At 37.9% G+C, this 17,575-nt stretch overlaps 1 protein-coding gene across 1 annotated transcript; it reads right to left on the reverse strand.

The window, feature by feature from the left end:
- Window positions 1-1,441: 1,441 nt before the first annotated feature.
- Window positions 1,442-17,009, reverse strand: rybpa (RING1 and YY1 binding protein a). Its single transcript, XM_079587970.1, has 5 exons — window positions 16,779-17,009; window positions 16,233-16,358; window positions 8,687-9,301; window positions 5,883-5,975; window positions 1,442-2,722 (listed from the first exon to the last, which is right to left on the reverse strand). Exons 1-5 carry the CDS (start codon window positions 16,802-16,804, stop codon window positions 2,473-2,475), a joined length of 1,110 nt encoding a protein of 369 aa, XP_079444096.1. The 5' UTR covers window positions 16,805-17,009; the 3' UTR covers window positions 1,442-2,472.
- Between the last annotated feature and the right edge of the window lie 566 nt (window positions 17,010-17,575).

The following is a 17,575-nucleotide window of genomic DNA, read 5'->3' on the forward strand; positions in this document are numbered from 1 at the left end:
GGAATATTGCAGTATCATGTTGCAGAGACATCTCTTCTCTGATGACACTGGCATGAGGGCTGGACAACCTGTCATTCACATCATGAGATCCAACAATAGCAAACCACAACCATCCAATCAATTTCTGATGGACAAAATCAAGTCCCTCACTACTACATTTGCTCTTGCTCGAGAAGCTGTTTCACTCGGACATGCGTCACAAAAGGGAAGAAAACTAACGCAACTTACATTTAAAGCTGACTTTAAGGTGCTGTAGAGTTTTTTGGAGCATGGCAGCTGCTAACGACCAGTTTAGACCAGCTAGAAACGAACTAAATTATGTTCCAAAAAAACAGACACCAGATGGTGGATAAGACATGTTACTGTATCATCAACATCCTGTGTTTGCCCTTCAATTTAAAGGGTTAGGAATTTCAATTCACTGTTCTTCAAGTAATTTCAGGAACAACAAGACAGGAATGTCTTACTTTTTCTAAATCAAGCTGTGCAGGTTTGCTAAAAATTGAGGTAGATTCAATGGCTCTCTTGCTTCAGGCAGTGGGGTCATGTACATATGCCTAAACATCAACATTTAAACAAATGATCATTAAGTATATTTCACTTGGGGGAATTAAGTCAATTCATCTAAAATAATAAACAGATTATTTTAATAAACAGCACTGCATGCGTCGAGCGGAAGAACATTACAGCCGGAACTACTTCTCTGTTTATGTCTATGACGAGTCACGCACATACTGTGCTACTCCGCAGCGGTGTCTAAAACAGTCCCAATATAAACACTTATTATAGGTGTACTGTAGTGATTCAGGATAAGACAAAAACACGGGTTGGAAAATGGATTCATGATGTACTCGCTCATTATATAAACTTTGAACACAAAAAGTTATGGACTGCAGCTATACATTTAGTATGCATCAAATGGATGAGTATATAACTCTATTACATCAAAATTGCAATAAACAATTAATCAATGAACTTGTGAAAGGGCTTGTGGGATTATGTGCACCAATCTTAAAGTCACAATGAAGTAGCGACAGATCTTTTCCCCCCAGTATTGTGACGTACATCTGACTTGGTTCTTCTGTGCATCAGTTGTTGATTGGATGTTGAGATATTGCAATTGCTCTCAAAAGTGGAGGCAAACAACTAAATGATTATGAAATTCCTGCATAGAGAGAAGTCTGTCACTTCACCAGAGAGAACAGTTATGACATTTTGATTAAAAATTAAGAGGTCAAAAAAAATATGTTTATAAATGAAAGATATGCACAGATAAATCGTTCACAATAAGATCCACAACACACATTTAGAATAGATAGGGCAAATTTCCATTTCATGCTGACTTTAGCACAGTAAACATTTGTTACTATACAAGAATATAACTGCTTATGGAAAAGGTTAACGATCACATCAAAATGCCCAACATGTTTGGAGACCTTAATGAGTTTGAGAAGGTTTTTATTAGCTTCGTTAGCTTCTAGATTTTTAACAAAGGTCAGAATGAGTGTAAACCTGTGCAAAACGTCCTTATGGGCGAGAAGAAGCCAATTTTTTACAACATAACGCTATATTGGGAGTATTAATCAGTGATCAATTTTCAGTAGAGATCTTGGTAAACCGTAAATATACTGTATGAAATCTCACAAATAGATAAGCTGCTTCATATTCCAACAACTGCCAGTTTCATTCTTCACACTTTCTGAGCGTCTTCGCCATGAAGATGAATAATAGACAGTCCTGTGAATCTCGATATAATTTTACAAGAAATATTCAAAGGTTTAAAGTCTAAAAACAGAGAAAGATAAAGACCAATATTCTAAATACTCTCTTATCATCTTGTGAACCACAAAACATGTCTACATGGTACACCGTATGGATTTCAAAGTTGGCCTTGCATTTATAATAATACTGTAAACTCACATAATCACAGTTTGTGTTTCCACCATGTAAACACACAAGAGTTTGTCATATGAAATAATAAGGGAACAAATCTCCCTGTACACGGTGGTCAAGCGTGATCTTATTGTCGAGAACTCGCGTTTTACAGCTGCGAAACAGATCGTTGACTCGGAGCTGTCTGAGAAATGAAGAAATGAGCTCGGATACTGTACATTTAGCATAAACGAATCTACGTTCTAAACACAAAGTCTGCACGGTTTTAATGACAATGAACAATAATAATGCAAACTTGGGAGCGCTGATTTCCGTGGTGCACAAACATGGATTATATCTGGAAGGAGTAGGGCACAGAATATACAGTGGGTCTCGGCGTGACAGTGACTCACGTGAACATCAACACATCAATCTACAGGGTGCTCCACCACGAGGGTTTTCGACAGGTACGTTTCTGCCGGTGTGTCAAGATGGACATTGTCTGAATGGGTTGGAAAGATCCCTCTTCCGTGTACAGTTACGAGTGTAGGAGCTCCAGGCCTCGTCCAGTGAGATTGGCGTGTCTGAATCTCTCGCCCTTCACAGGGTCTCGTTCTGCCCAGAGGAGTGGTCTCTTCTGGGCGTGGAGGCGCGGGACGACCCCTTGTCTGTGCTCTCCGAGCTGGAGCTCAGGTGCTGCTGCTCAGAGCCAGCACTGGAGGCGACCGTGGAGGAGGAGGTGGAGGAGGAGCGAGTCTTCTCCTTAAAGTCTGTGATGATGACAGTCACATTGCCCACTGTGATAGCGAGCTGCTGAGCCGAGCTCCTGTCTATGTTCTTCAGTTTAGGTCTGAAGAGCAACAGAAAAACAGAGCAAGAAGGAATTATACGTGTATTACAATACATATACATTATATATATTTATTACATGGCTTGGTTGAATTCTAATGTAGAATGCGGTCTATTATTTCTTGAAAACACACCGTTGCCATGAAAAACAGAGCGTTGCCATGGACACGGTGTTCTTTAGCGGAAGCGATACAATCATTTTAAAATCAATAAACTCCTTTTTAAATCAATATTTTGTGTAAAATGATTGATTTATTTGGTAGGTAGCCATGTAATAAGCGGGATAATGTAGAGCGAGGCGGTTGTTATAGCGAATACAAGGTCTTCAGGCTGATTCAAGACCTAACCAGCCTGTCGGGGTTGTATTCGCTATAACAACCACCTCGCTCTACATTATCCCTTACACACATATACATACATATATATGTTAGTGTAGTGTTTAATATTAAAGGGTAATTTCCCCGTAAAATAAATTCAGTCATCATTTATTCGCCCTCATGTTGTTTCAAACAGGGTCATTATCGTCAGTGTTGGGTGTAATGCATTACCAAGTTATTAAATACTGCAATCTAATTACTTTTCACTTGAAAAAGTAAGGTAAGGGATTACTGTTTTTATTAATTTTATTTGTAATTTATTTAGTTACTTCTGATGTAATTGCATTAAATACTGTATAGACTATAGACAGTGTTTGAAGTGGGGCGGACCTTCTACATTTTACTCAAGCGTACCTGCACTTTTTCTTGCGTACAATTTTTCAACAATAAATTGTTGTTGTACCAGCATATCTCCAAGTTGTTTTTCACTGTAGAAATCTCAAATATCATGATTTGCCAATGCAAGAGAGTACCGGCACCTCCCCCCCCCCACTTCAAGCACTGAATATAGAACAATTCTATATTAAACAAAAGTGGATTCAACAACTAATTTTAGAATGTATAAAATGGATTTTTTTTTTCCATTATTTATCTAAAAGAGCAGTTTCATGTATATCATCTTCAAAACTTTTTAGAGAGAGTAATTAGTACAGTAATCAGATTACACTATTAAAGATGTAATTAGAAGCTAGTAATTAATAACTTTTTAGAGTAACTTACTAGGGATGCACGGATATGAAAATTTTGGCCGATACCGATAATTCTTTACATTTGAGGCCCGACAACCGATATATTGGCCGATACATCTAAATTTTTATATTATTATTGAGAGCCCGATTACAAAAACAAGAGTCCCAAGCACTTCGACATAAATCAAACATAAAATGTACAGTAGCCTAGATTGAACTAGTGTAAGTTTAATTTTACACTCCTATGGCCAACTTTCCTTACCAAAAGATAAATAAATTCTAATCATTTCAAGCAATTCAAAACCATAATGGCAAACAGTGCGCATCTAAAGTGTCCCAACTGAAAGAAATAATCCATTATCTATCGGCTTCAAGATATTTACCAAATTTTCTTATTGGACCGATAACAATGTAACATTAAAAATTAACATATCACCCGATACCAATATGGTGGCCGATATATCGTGCATCCCTCTAACTTACACTGATTATAGTTAACTAAAATAAAAATAAACATTCACATAACTTGAAATAAATGTATTAATTTATTTCAGCTAGTTGTCAAGTTAAACTTTGATTAGTTAAACTTTAAAAACTGAAATAATCAATAAAAACTAGACGTTTCAAAGAATGAAACAAAAAGAATAAAAATGACAAACACACACACAAAAACTTAAACTAACTAAAAAATAACACTGCTTCCAAACCTAATGCTTTTATTAATCTTCGAAACACCAATAAAGATATTTGAATGAAATATGAGAGATTTCTGTCCCTCCATTGAAAGCTCACACAACCAAAACTTTCAAACATCATGAAGTTAAAAAAAAAACACTGTAAAAGTAATCCGTATGAATCGAAGAGACACGATCACTTTACACGATGAACAGATTAGGCTTTCATTCACATACAAACAAATATTGTAAATGTAAGCTCAAACATGCTTGCAACCAATGAGGTTTGTTTCCTACATCAAGCAAGTATGTTTGAGCTTTCATTTACAATATTTGATGTGCTCTATATGCGTTGATCAATGTTTATTATCCGTGTCTCTTCAGGAGATTTGAATTAAACAGCTCAATTCATACAGTTTCAATTTACAATCTTTATTCATTTTTTGAAGTGTCAAAGTTTTGGTGGAATGGACAATGGAGTGACTAAAATCCCACAGGTTTAATGAAAGATATTTTCATTGTGTTTTGAAGATGAATGAAAGTCTTACGGGTTTAGTACTTAATCAAGAGTAATTAATGATTTTCGTTTGAACTATCCATTTAAATATAAAGCAAGTTAGCATCGTTTAAAGGTTGTTGTTTTTTAAAGGTTATTGGTTAAAGGTTATTTAAAGGTTGTTGTTTGAATGCAGTATTTGCAGAACCTACATCATTCTGAGCACAAACAGACTTTCCAAAAACCATTGGCAGCCATTCCAAAGTGAACCTACATCAAGTGTATGCAAAAGTAAATGTTTTTGCAACCAATCATTAATTCAGTCTTTTAATAAGAGGATAAAGAGAGTATTATTTAGCTGGTCATGTGATAACACCCTTTATAAGGGTTGGGCTCTCTTCTGCACAATAAAACAGCTTTTCTAGGCCACTAATATGGCTATATGAATATACTTTGTATAAGTGTACACTAAAAGTACTTTAAACTGCGAAACTGTCATTACAGAGAGTATATTTAAATGTGTCATTCAACCCAAAGTTCTGCATATATGATAATCCAGTTTTAGCGGTCTACGTTGCTGGCAAGTTAAAGAGCCCATGGATTATGCAATGGAAAAGACTATTAGCCGCTCATTGGATTTCCCCTTAATGACTCAAAGCAGTAACAGTTTAAATTGAATGTGAAGTCTTTAGTAGGAATCAAGAATACTCTAATAATGCAGGTAGACGCCTGCCTTAAAGTCAGTGTAACGGAAGTAACAACAGAGCTTTTTTCTTCTTCTTACGTTTCGTGATGTAGGGTGTAGTAGTAGGGTGACGGGGAGGGAGACTTGGCTCTATCCATTGGTTATTGAATGGATGGATAGATCCATTCATACCAATTCATGCCGACTTAAAGAAAACGGTTGAAGAACAGATCAACTTACCGTGAAACTATAGATTTGTTATTCTTCGTGACAGATTTCCCAGCCTTCATGCCGTTACTTTCCCCAGCCGGACCTTTCTGGAGGAGTTTCGGCCTGTAAAGTTACAATATGCATTAGTAAACTATTACCATTCAATTATTCCCACACTTCTAGACTCAAGTGTTAACTTGTTTTTGTAGCAGGCCTGCAGTCCTCCATTGGTGTTTTCACTAACATTTGCATTTATTCATTTAGCAGATGCTTTCATCCAAAGCGACTTACAAAAGAGGAACATTACAAAAATGGGTGCTTGTCTCATTTAAGCTTAGCATTTAAATATCACCCGTTCAGTACATGAGTCAAGTGTCCAAAAAATGAATATTTTTGTACAATACTTGTACTGCTCCTGTTTCAATCAGCCCTGAATAGAAAGAAGACAAAACAGAATGAAACCGTTATAGAGCGCAACAGTGTGCGCCCACTTTTTGCAGCGGCCTTGGTTCCGGAAGCATTTTTTTTCCCATCTGGATTTTTTAAAGAGTTATAAGCCATAAACCAAACCAACCAGCTACAAGGTGAATTCCAACATTACAAACTTTGATTTGAAGCAAAAAAGTGTTTTAAATTGGGATAAAACTGGCCCCCCCGACTGAGCCTGGTTTCTCCCGAAGTTTATTTTCTCCATTCTGTCACCTGATGGAGTTTGGGTTCCTTGTCTCTGGTTTGCTTAATGGAGGACACTTAATATTCAACAATATTACTGTACTGACACTGTTGCATAAGAACTGAACTAAGCTGGATGATGACATCACTGTTTTATGCAGAACTGCTCTATATATGAAATTAACTAATTGAATAATTGATGATCTTTACAACGGAACTGAATCAACACTGAATTAAAGTCAGCTGAACAATGACACTATTTTCTTTTAGAGCTGCTGTACAGCCGAAATTAATGCATCATTGAATAATTTTCCTGTTGTCAGTGCAAAGCTGCTTTGAAACAATTTCTATCGCATAAAACGCTATATAAAGATGGCTTGACTCGAGAGAGCACTGCAAATCACAAATTAAATCTTAGAGAGATTCCATTATGTTATGCATGGTGCTTCATGGGAGTGGGCGGCTCTAAAGTGTGCTTGTTTTGTTTCTGATTGGTGGAAATTCACTGCAGAATCATGGGTAATGTAGTTTTTCACCAGGAATTCCCGTTAAAGGTAGGGTAGGCAAAAAAAAAAAAAAAATCCTAAACACTGTTATTCTGGTATAAACTCTCTTCACATCCTGATAGCAATCAATAATAGAAGCAGTCTAAATATAAATATATATAGGTATATACTTCTTCTGTGGAAGTCTCAGGACCAACAAAATGATCGTCCAATCAGTCTGAAAGCAATGATACGATGTCCAACCTGCCTGTCAACATATGCATTTCCATACCTCCTCGCACATACTCACGCAGACATCACACATCATCATTTCATGAGGCTATGCAGAGTTGTAGACAAACACAAACAAACACCAGCCACCTTTCACAGCTCCTCCTAAACCAAAACAATGAGCTTATGCTGCGTTCACACCATGTCGTCGTGACCATAATAGCACAAGATAGCAACCGGTGATGTTCTACCTGACTCGCATGAGTTTCTCTGGCAACACTATCAACGCCGAAATGACAAAATTGTGCATATTCATGTATTGTAGAGGAAGTGTGGTTTTGGAGACTCTCTGAAGGGATCTTATACTTTCAAAGCTAGCCTCTCCAAAATTGCCTACCCAACCTTTAAACATTATTATTTAAAAAATAAGTTGAAATAATGCAGGCTGATGGCTTCAACAAATATACCATCGATTAACAAACGTGTAGCTCACAGTAGTCGTTGTATCTTAAATGGTTTATAAGTTATCGTCAAAAATCAATTCGAAATGAATGGGATTTTTACTTCTGGAACCCGACTGTTGCACCCTATAATGTAAAATTGACAACGTGTCAACAGGTTTAGAAGAAATTGCCATCATGTATTAGTTGCCATCATGTATTAGTTGCATGTGTTTGTCTTTGACAGCCCTTTAACCAATATCTGATTTATGGCTGCACGAATAATCGAAATGAAACCGCAAGCGATTTGGCAAAGGCTGCGATTATTTAATGCGCAGCTTGTCAGTGCAGCACGGCTCTGTGATCAGTAGTAAATGCTGCTCCATCTGAAAGCCAGAGGGCGCTCTCACGCAGACACGCCAAATATGCCCCGCAGAAGTAGACACTGCACATAATTCCAGGAAATCCCTATGGGCATTATACTATCGCTGTAGCTGAATAAACAGATGATTGAAACTCTTTGATTGATTAAACATGACTAATAAACACACGACCGCCTTATTCGGAGTAAGAAGCCACATTATCTCAAAAGGATGAGCTCAACTGTCGTTATGAAGTGAGTGAGTAAAAACATGTTATTAAATGTTGACTTTTGGTGGACAAGAGGTTCATAAATGCTTCTCATGTTTGGAAAGATGTTTGGTTGCTTTTTCAAATGCATGTTATAAACGACTCAAACTCACAGTGATTTCAGATGGAGCAGCATTTACTACTAATGATCACAGAGCCGTACCTCACTGACAAGCTGCACATAAACAAAAATACGAAAAAAAAAGAACGAGAAAAATTAAATCATAGCCTTTGCGATTTCATAATTGCAAAAAGCCAAATCGGTTTAAGCGCAATTTCATGTTAATTGCGATTAATTGTGCAGCCCTAATCTGATTGGATCAAACCAGGACCATAAAAGACTATTTGCGGAGCATGGTTGCATAACACCACTCACTTTATCTTCTTAGCAGTGGGTTTTTTACTGGGCGTCAGGCTTTTATGTCTCTCTTTGTGTTTCTCCACCATGGCTCGCTCTATTTTCCCTTTTTTGATTTCCTCTCTCTCTGCTCCCATCCTCTCTGCGGGCTGCATTCCAGAGTCTGCCGTGTGCGGATGATCCTTCTCCATGTGCTCTCTGTGAGGCTGAAGTTTTTCCAGAATTGCTCTGTCCGTGTGCTCTCTGTCTGTTCTGTTGTGCTGCTGCTGTTGCTGTTGTTGCTGCTGCTGCTGCTGCTGCTGTTGCTGCAGCAGGTTTGGGGTCAGTCCTGTTCGCTCAGGCCCCCTGTCTGTATCGAGCATTTGCGGTTTGTCCAGCCCGCGTTCCTGTCTCCGATCCTTATGAGAATGTCCACGTTCAAGCTGACCTCCATCCAGACCTAATCTCTCGGGATGGTCGGAGTCAGGGTGGAGACTGCTGAGTCTATCTGAGTCGGAGTTGTCCATGTCGAAGTGGTCGTCGTCAGGCAGGTGTCTGTCTGTCCTTTCCCTTCTTTCTTTCTTGGCTGGGGGTGGGGCGGCGCACTGTTGAGCGACCTGCTGTGCCACGAGTTGAGAGTTTATCCTAGGTTTTCTGGAAAAGATAATGTTACCAGAAATCAAGTGCTATGCCAATATATAGGGAGCAGGACAGAGTGAACTCAGGTAAAGTGGGACCGTTTCTGCTTCTTTGCCACTGGCGTTTTAATATATGCTGCCAGACAACCCTCACACGCCACCATTTTAGAAGTGTTATGCAAAAGAAATGCAAAATACAAAACCTAACATGTCCCATTTTACCTGCATTTATCCTAATATGTACATACATTTAGGACACACATACTAAGTACTACTAACTGTTTCCATATTAGTTTTAATAGTAAAATCATGAAAACTATTAAATGGATGTATGGGAATCATAATGACCCTAAAAATGTTAAACAAATCAAAAAGACACCCCTCTTTAAAAGTTTGGGGTCAGTAAGATATTTTTTGAAAGAACTTAATATCTTTATTCAGCAAAGATGCATTAAAGGGGTGGTTAAGTATGATTTCACTTTTCTAACTTTAGTTAGTGTGTAATCTTGCTGTTTGAGCATAAAAAACATCTGCAAAGTTACAACGCTCAAAGTTCAAAGCAAAGGAAGATATTTGCTTTTAATGAAAAGGACTACAACAAACTAGTAGGGACTACACAACATTCCTCCGGGTTTAGTGACATCAACAACCCTAAAATGTACATAAACCCCGCCCCCGGGAACACACAGTCCATGTTGAGAAGAGGAAGAGTTGTTGTTTAAGAGTACATTTGTGAGTCAGCTCAAACTTTAGCATCCATCTTTTCACATGCAATAGAAAGTCACTCTGTGTGCATCTCACAACAGTGACAACTCCATGACAGAATATCCTAATTGAAGATAGTTAACGCCACATCAGCAACATAAATTCATCAACTAACCATTCAGAGACGTCCTGTTGCTTCTACATGTTGTCATTTCTTCTTGAGTCTCTCCATCTTTGTCTGACTCCGTTTTAACATTAAAGACAGAACAGTTTCTGTCATTTTAGTGTGTCTGTGTGAGGTAATCGCAGCTGCTAACACACACCAGCTCTTGAAACCCCGCCCTCTGCAGCAGCTCATATTTGCATTTAAAGGGCCAGGAACAAAACGGTGCGTTTTTGCAAACCCTCAAAAAGTGACAACTTTAACATGCTATATAAAAATATCTGTGGGGTATTTTGTACTAAAACTTCTCACACAGATTTAGATTTATTTTACATCTTGTGAGGTCTTGTGTGGCATTTTACCACCTCTTTAAATCATGACAGTAAAGACATGGGAGACTGAAGAAATGTTGTTCTTTTAAACTTCATATTCAGCAAAGAAAAAAAGTTTTGTGGTTTCTACTCAAATATGAAGCATAATAATTAGAAATGTTTCTTAAGCATCAAATCATTATACTAGAATGATTTCTGAAGGATCATGTGACACTGAAGACTGGAGTAATGATGCTGAAAATTCAGCTTTGCATCACAGGAATAATCTACAACTTAAAATGTATTCAAATAGAACATTTTAATAATATTTTACAATATTACTGTTTTACGTTTTTTTTTTTTTGGTCTCCATAACAGAAAATCTTACAGACCCAAAAACTTTTGACCAGTAGTGTATTACGGTAATTAAAAAGCTATATAATATTATTGAAAATATTACAAAATGTGAATTGCCTATTGTTAAAGCCTGGCAATATATAGGCTAAGAACTGATGGGAAAGGGGGAAAGCAACTACTTCAGTTTGGAAAAATGGCATGCTATTGACCAAAGCAGATACTCTCAACATGGCAATGACTTTTGCATAAAATGGATTTACGTCCAAGGGGGCCCAATACAATGAGGAGAAATTATATATTTTTAAATTATTATTATTTCACTTTAATCCTAAAACTATGAAAGACAGTAACTTTATAATCAATACAATTTAAAATATTGTCCTTTTTAACATAAATCATCACTTTGGTCACCCTTTACGTCTGACGGTTTTTCAAATATTTAACCAATAAGAAGTATTAAAAAGAGCTTGTGACAAAACTCTCGTAACTCCATTGCCTCCTCAATCTGTCAGTCAAACCTCATAACTCCGCCCCGTCTCTATCCTGAATGAAGTGCCACAAGCAGTCTGGAGCCACTCTGCTTATTTACGATGAAGTGTAAATTAGGGTTGCCACCCGTCCCTTAAAATACGGAATCGTCCCGTATTTACAAGTAAGATGATGTGTCCCGTATCAAATCAATAAGGGACGCGATTTGTCCCGTATTTTACATTAGGCCCACATATAGTTGAATAAAAACATAAGGATTTTGCAGTATGGATAATACTAATAGCAAATATAAAGAAATCAATTTCTTAGTAGAGAAGCTCATTGCGTGATTGCATTTTAGCGTCTTTGTTTCTATAGCGACTGAGTCTCGTGAACATGCGCTGTAAACCTGCACGTTTTTTAACCCCTCGTGCGCTGTTCGGGTCTTTGACCCCAAATGACGTTTGCTGAAATAAATAAAACATTATATTTGTCCAAATGATGTGAGACTTTGCACGGTTGACAACACTTTCTACATCTACAAAAAAAAATTAAATAAATTTGAATAATATCTGTTTTTTATGTTAGTGTGGGGGGAAAAAGTCACACTTGTGTTGTTTCAACAAAATGTAATTTTGAAACATAATAGTTTTTTTTTTAGGATTTATAGTTTTAGGAGGATTTATTATATATTTTTTTACTTTAGGCTATATAAATAAATATTTTTTAAACAAAAACAGTAAAAACACATGGTTGACATGGTTTAGTGTAAGATTTTTGCCCATCTTTTGGAAAATGCTGTTTTAAAAGTAAAGAAATGATCACTTTAGTAGATGGCTGCAGAGCTACACCATTTGCTATTTGACTAAAATACATATTTTCAATAGCTTTTAGTTGGATTCATATCTACATATTATGAAATCACAATTATAACAATAAAAATGACTTTGTCAAAGTTGAGCATGGGGGGGGGGGGGAATGGGTGTCCCTTATTTTGCCACACTGAAGTGTAAACAACCCTAGTGTAAATAAAGAACTGGTTCTCTGAATAAGTAAAGCGTTTTCTTCAGTCAAGAAACACTATATAAAGGGTAATCTTTTATGTATTTGAGGAGTAGATAAGAGCGTCTTGCATTTGTCCTTGAGTCACAGCCAAAACAGCCTGTGCGCTACATTATAATGTGAGATTTTGGCCAAATGACAGAAAAATCAACAACAGAAAAACAGGGGGTGTCCATTTTAAACGAGCGCCCACATAGCTACAGCTACAATAATCTTCATAACTTTAAACTGATGAAACCGTGATGCGATGGACTGACTGCCTCCGATGCAAGCTAATTTGAGCTTGATTTTGGTTAAGTGTTAATAATATAATAATGACACATGAGAGTATATGATCACATATAAAGCCACAATAGTAGCGGTTTTGGTCATACGGTGTGAGGGGGCCCAAAAGTAGCTTTCGCCTAAGTCACAATATGAGGTAAATCCAGCCCTGGATATATCATTCTATCAATAATTACAACATATGGAGTTTCATGTCTCAATACTATATTAGAGAATTGAGAGATCAATTCTAGGCAAACAAGTTTGCTTTAAGGGTATGAGTGAGGGGTGTGTACTGTAAACATTACCTCTCTGGAAAAAAAAAAGAGTGAATTTCAGTTAAGAGAGAATCACAGTAAATATTCATGGATCCGAGTTAATAATACCCCGCTGGCAGTTCATGTCATTGATTGGCGGCTCTCTATGATGCTCTAATTATATTACCTGCTCCAGATCTAACTTCATACTGACAGCACATTATCTCCATTCCCTAATCTCATTAAAAGAACAAATAAAAACACATTCTCTTTGCTACAACGTCCTAAACATTAACAGAAACCCTTTATATAATACCTAGACTAGTAAAATTGCATCCCCTTACCAATTAACTGCGATTATGGCGTTATATCACAGTTTCGAGTTTTGCCAAAATCCCCATTGCAAAGTTTGACAACTGAAAAACTACTTTGACCATTTTGTGCACTAGTATATGTGTGTGGTCCACTCTACAGCACAATACTGGGTTTCTGTGTGGTACTAGGAATGCACAGATGTATCAGCCAATAATTTTCAGCCACCTGTTTAAAAACAGCCAATGATATCCTGTCAATCATAAGGGGGTGGAAAAACGTGTCAGACTGCAAATCATACTGTGTGTGTGTGTGTGTGTGTGTGTGTGTGTGTGTGTGTGTGTGTGTGTGTGTGTGTGTGTGTGTGTGTGTGTGTGTGTAAAATATCTTGTGTTGAATCTAGGGCTGTCTCAGTTAACGTGACAATAACAATAGCGACATAAAGCAGGCTCTATTTGACCCTATGTAGTTCAAGCCAGGGCGCTGCGCCTCTCATCTAATAATCGCAAATAGTTTTGTGCTTTGTTACTTCTGATAAAAACAAAGTCTCAGCTTTTACATTCTGTCCATTTTATCACGAAATTGAAACAATAAATGGTGTTTTGACGCTCTTAAATGTGAGGTGACAGATTGCAGTAGTGTCCGCAGCGCGAGTCTTCTCTTCCTCTTCAATACATGTTATAGCACAAAAAAAAACATGCAACTTACCGAAATGTATCATGCCTCATGTAATCGCTAAATCAGTGTTTAAACCACGGAAAGACTTCAATAAAAAAGCTTGTGAATAATGTCACTCAAAGGGATAGTTCACCCAAAACTGAAAATGATCCCATGATTTACTCACCCTCAAGCCATCCTAGATGTATATGACTATCTTCTTTCAGACGAACACAATCATAGTTTTATAATGGTAGTGAATGGGGGGGGGGGGTGATTTTGAAGCCCAAAAAATGCATCAATTCACCATAAATAATAATCAATACGGCTCCAGAGGGTTAAAAAGGCCGTCTGAAGCGAAGCGATGCGTTTGTGTAAGAAAAATATCCATATTTAAAACTTCATTAGCTATAATAACTAGCTTTTACGGCGGGAGAATGACCCCTAACCTGACACAACGTATTGATGAACGTGGAAGCACAGAGGACAGAACAAAACACCAGTCACGAATCAGAAGTCTAAAGCGAGATTTTCTACAGAGAAAGTGGGAGGAGCTTGAGTTCGTTGCCCAGCCCTGTTTGTTTGAACCGCAAGAGGCGTCGACTCTCACTGAAGCTTACGCTACTCCTACATCATGCGTCGGGTCAGAGGTCACTCCTGCGCCGGAACTAGACTCGTGTACGGCTGTTACCAGAAGCCAGTGATTATAGTTTATAAAGTTATATAAATATGGATAATTTCTGTACAAAAACGCATCGTTTCGCTTCAGAAGGCATTTATTAACCCACTGTAGTCGTATGGATTACTTTTATGATGGATGGATGCACTTTTTGGGGCTTCAAAATCTAGGTTACCATTCACTCCCATTATAAAGTTTGGAAGAGCCAGGATCATTTTTAATATAACTCCAATTGAGTTTGGACGAAAGAAGAAAGTCATATACACCTTGGGTGGCTTGAGAGTGAGTAAATAATGGGATCATTTTCATTTTTTGGTGAACCAACTCGAGAAAATTAAACTATCGGTATCAGTATCGGCAGATATCATTCTGAATAATCGGCTATCGGCAGGGAAATGTCCCTCAGCTGTTGCTACCCTGGTGTAGATGACACTGACTCAAGTCAGCAGAACGCCATCATCAAACAACCTCTCTACAAGAGAGCACGGACTGATCCTGTTGCTTCAACAAAGCTAGAAAATCCACATTCAAGCATGCAATTTATGCCGAGAGGAGATGCCTGCGTACTTCACACCATACACACACAATACATGAAAAGACGGTCACTTTTGCAGAGATATATATAACACCTGCGATAGAGCCACATTCATCCCACTAGTATATTTAGCTGAAAACATGTAGGTAATGGAGAAAACCGTGTTTCTTTCATGATCGTCAATTTCAAGAGCAATCCTTTTGAAAAACATGAAAGATGAAAAACTTTAAATATATTTGGGTTTAAACGTCTGAGACCACTGGCAAATTATTATTATTGTTTTTTTTGTGCATTTTTAAGGATATAATACAATCTTTTTTATTAGAATTGTCAGCACAAAATTTGAATAAAAAAAAAATACATTTCAGAATGTCTTTGGTACGTCCATCTTTTTTGAGAATGCTCCGGAAAGAACCGAATGTTTCGGATATTTTGTACAGAACAGTTCACACGTTCAATACCACAAATTCGCTTATTTGATAAGTGACCTAGAAAAAGTGTCAGAAATATCCCCACTGTATCTCATTATCCACTACTGGGACATCTGAAACAGCTCGCATAATTATAATATTACACTACCATCTGTGCTTTGCTTTTGCAAAACAACTACGCACATGCAGATGATCAACTCCAAAATATTTTAAATGCATCATCTTCACCATGGGCCTATACATCTTCTTTTTCTTTTCTTTTTTTACAGACTGACCCCCTTTCCTACATCTTGGTTGCATGCCATAGGCGCCAATCGTCCCCTAAATTCTAGCACATAACATCATTAATATGATAGCATCAGTGCATTAGCGACCACAGCAGTACATCAAGCTGCATAAAAACAGCAGCGTGTTTCATATTTTGCACAGTACTGAACAAACAGCTCAGCGTGCATCACAAAACATCAACGTTGCACTAACAAATCAGATGCTTAATGCAGCATTTCATTTCCTATAGGATCTTATAATGGGGCCCTGTGCGCAGGATACCTCCATACCAGCCGGATCCTGTCCTAGAGTGTCATTGAAATTCTACAGGAATCAAATGACGTCAGCATGGATAAAGACACAATCCACAACAACAAGCCTTAATATTAATTTCGACATCCTCACTGCATGCATGTGCAATGTGTTTATGGTGGCTATGAATGCCTAACTCCCTCTTATAAGCTGCAGTGTCACTTTACCTTGTAGATGTACCTTTCCGCACATCACATATACTGCATTTGAATGCCTCTGCACTGTTTTTGAAGGTGCAGACGCTACAGTCCCAAAATCCGTTGTCTGCAGAGGGCTTGGCTTGTCTTTTTGGCCTGCAAGATTTAAAGAGGAAATGGTTAGGGTATTTAAATAGCATGCTGCACCCTAATTAGTGCGAGTGTCATCATGCACTTAATTCTGCGTGCTGTCGTAGAAGACGCCTGTCCTTTACAAACACACAATAACACTTGCAATTTGACGATTTTGCAAGCCTAAAGGATAAAGGGGCTTTATCTGTTGAAAAAAAGGCGAAGAAAGAAGAAGAGAGGAGGCGTTTCCTAAATTCCCTTTGTCTAAAGCTGGATACCGGGAGTCAGGCAAGGCTTCGTATCCGCCATGGCTGCGCTTTTTTTCCGTTAAATCCGACCAGGAAAAATAAGTAGACTTCAACCGCACTACGCGGCTATTCTTCAATGTACACAAACGCGCAAGATGCTTTATGAAAATACAGAGGAAATAAGATGTTTCTATACCTGGATGGGCTTTTCTTGTCGCCCATAATGGGAGAAACACCGTCTTCCAGAGGAGGGGGCTTCTGTAATGTACAGTGTGAGCTCCAGACAGAGCCGCTGCTGCTGTTATCGCACACTTGCACTCGCTGACCGCTGCAGCGCGAGGCGTCGGTCCGTCACGTGGCCTCGCCCTGAGCCAATCACAGCCTCCGCACGTTTAAAAGTCTAAATGTTTTATAAAGAAATGTGCTCATTGGAAACCTATATACAGCATCATTTTATTGTAACCTACCTATGCTACTAAATAACAAACACAATAAGTCCAAATAAGTCCACACTGAAAATGAAAAACTGGGAATCAAAATGTAGCCTAATTCGAACCTGGAAATAAGCTAAAATGTTTAGGACTGAAACCAACACTGGATATAAAAACAAAACAAAAACACAGCTCAAACCTGCCTAAAATTACTTGATGGTTTTAGTTGGTCTCCCAGTTTGGTTTGTCTGCACAAAAACGTGATTTTGATGTACAGTAACTTGAAAAATAAATATTTAACTCCCCAATTAAATGAGTAACTGTGCCATTGATCTTGTGACTTAGCACAGAAGGTCAGATGTTCTTGCTTCCATTGAAGCACAAGATGCACTTTGGATCATCTCAAATAATGATCATCAGGTTTTGCACGTAACTTCATTTTAATATTGCAATTTAAAGAAGAAGAAGAAAGTACAGGTAGTAGATTAGAAAATGACAACAAACGCAGATCAGATCCACATACACTCTTTTTAGCACTCTATGAGAATTCAGATGTCATTTG

This window comes from Phoxinus phoxinus (genome assembly GCF_949152265.1).
Source record: "Phoxinus phoxinus genome assembly, chromosome: 18".
Taxonomy (NCBI): domain Eukaryota; kingdom Metazoa; phylum Chordata; class Actinopteri; order Cypriniformes; family Leuciscidae; genus Phoxinus; species Phoxinus phoxinus.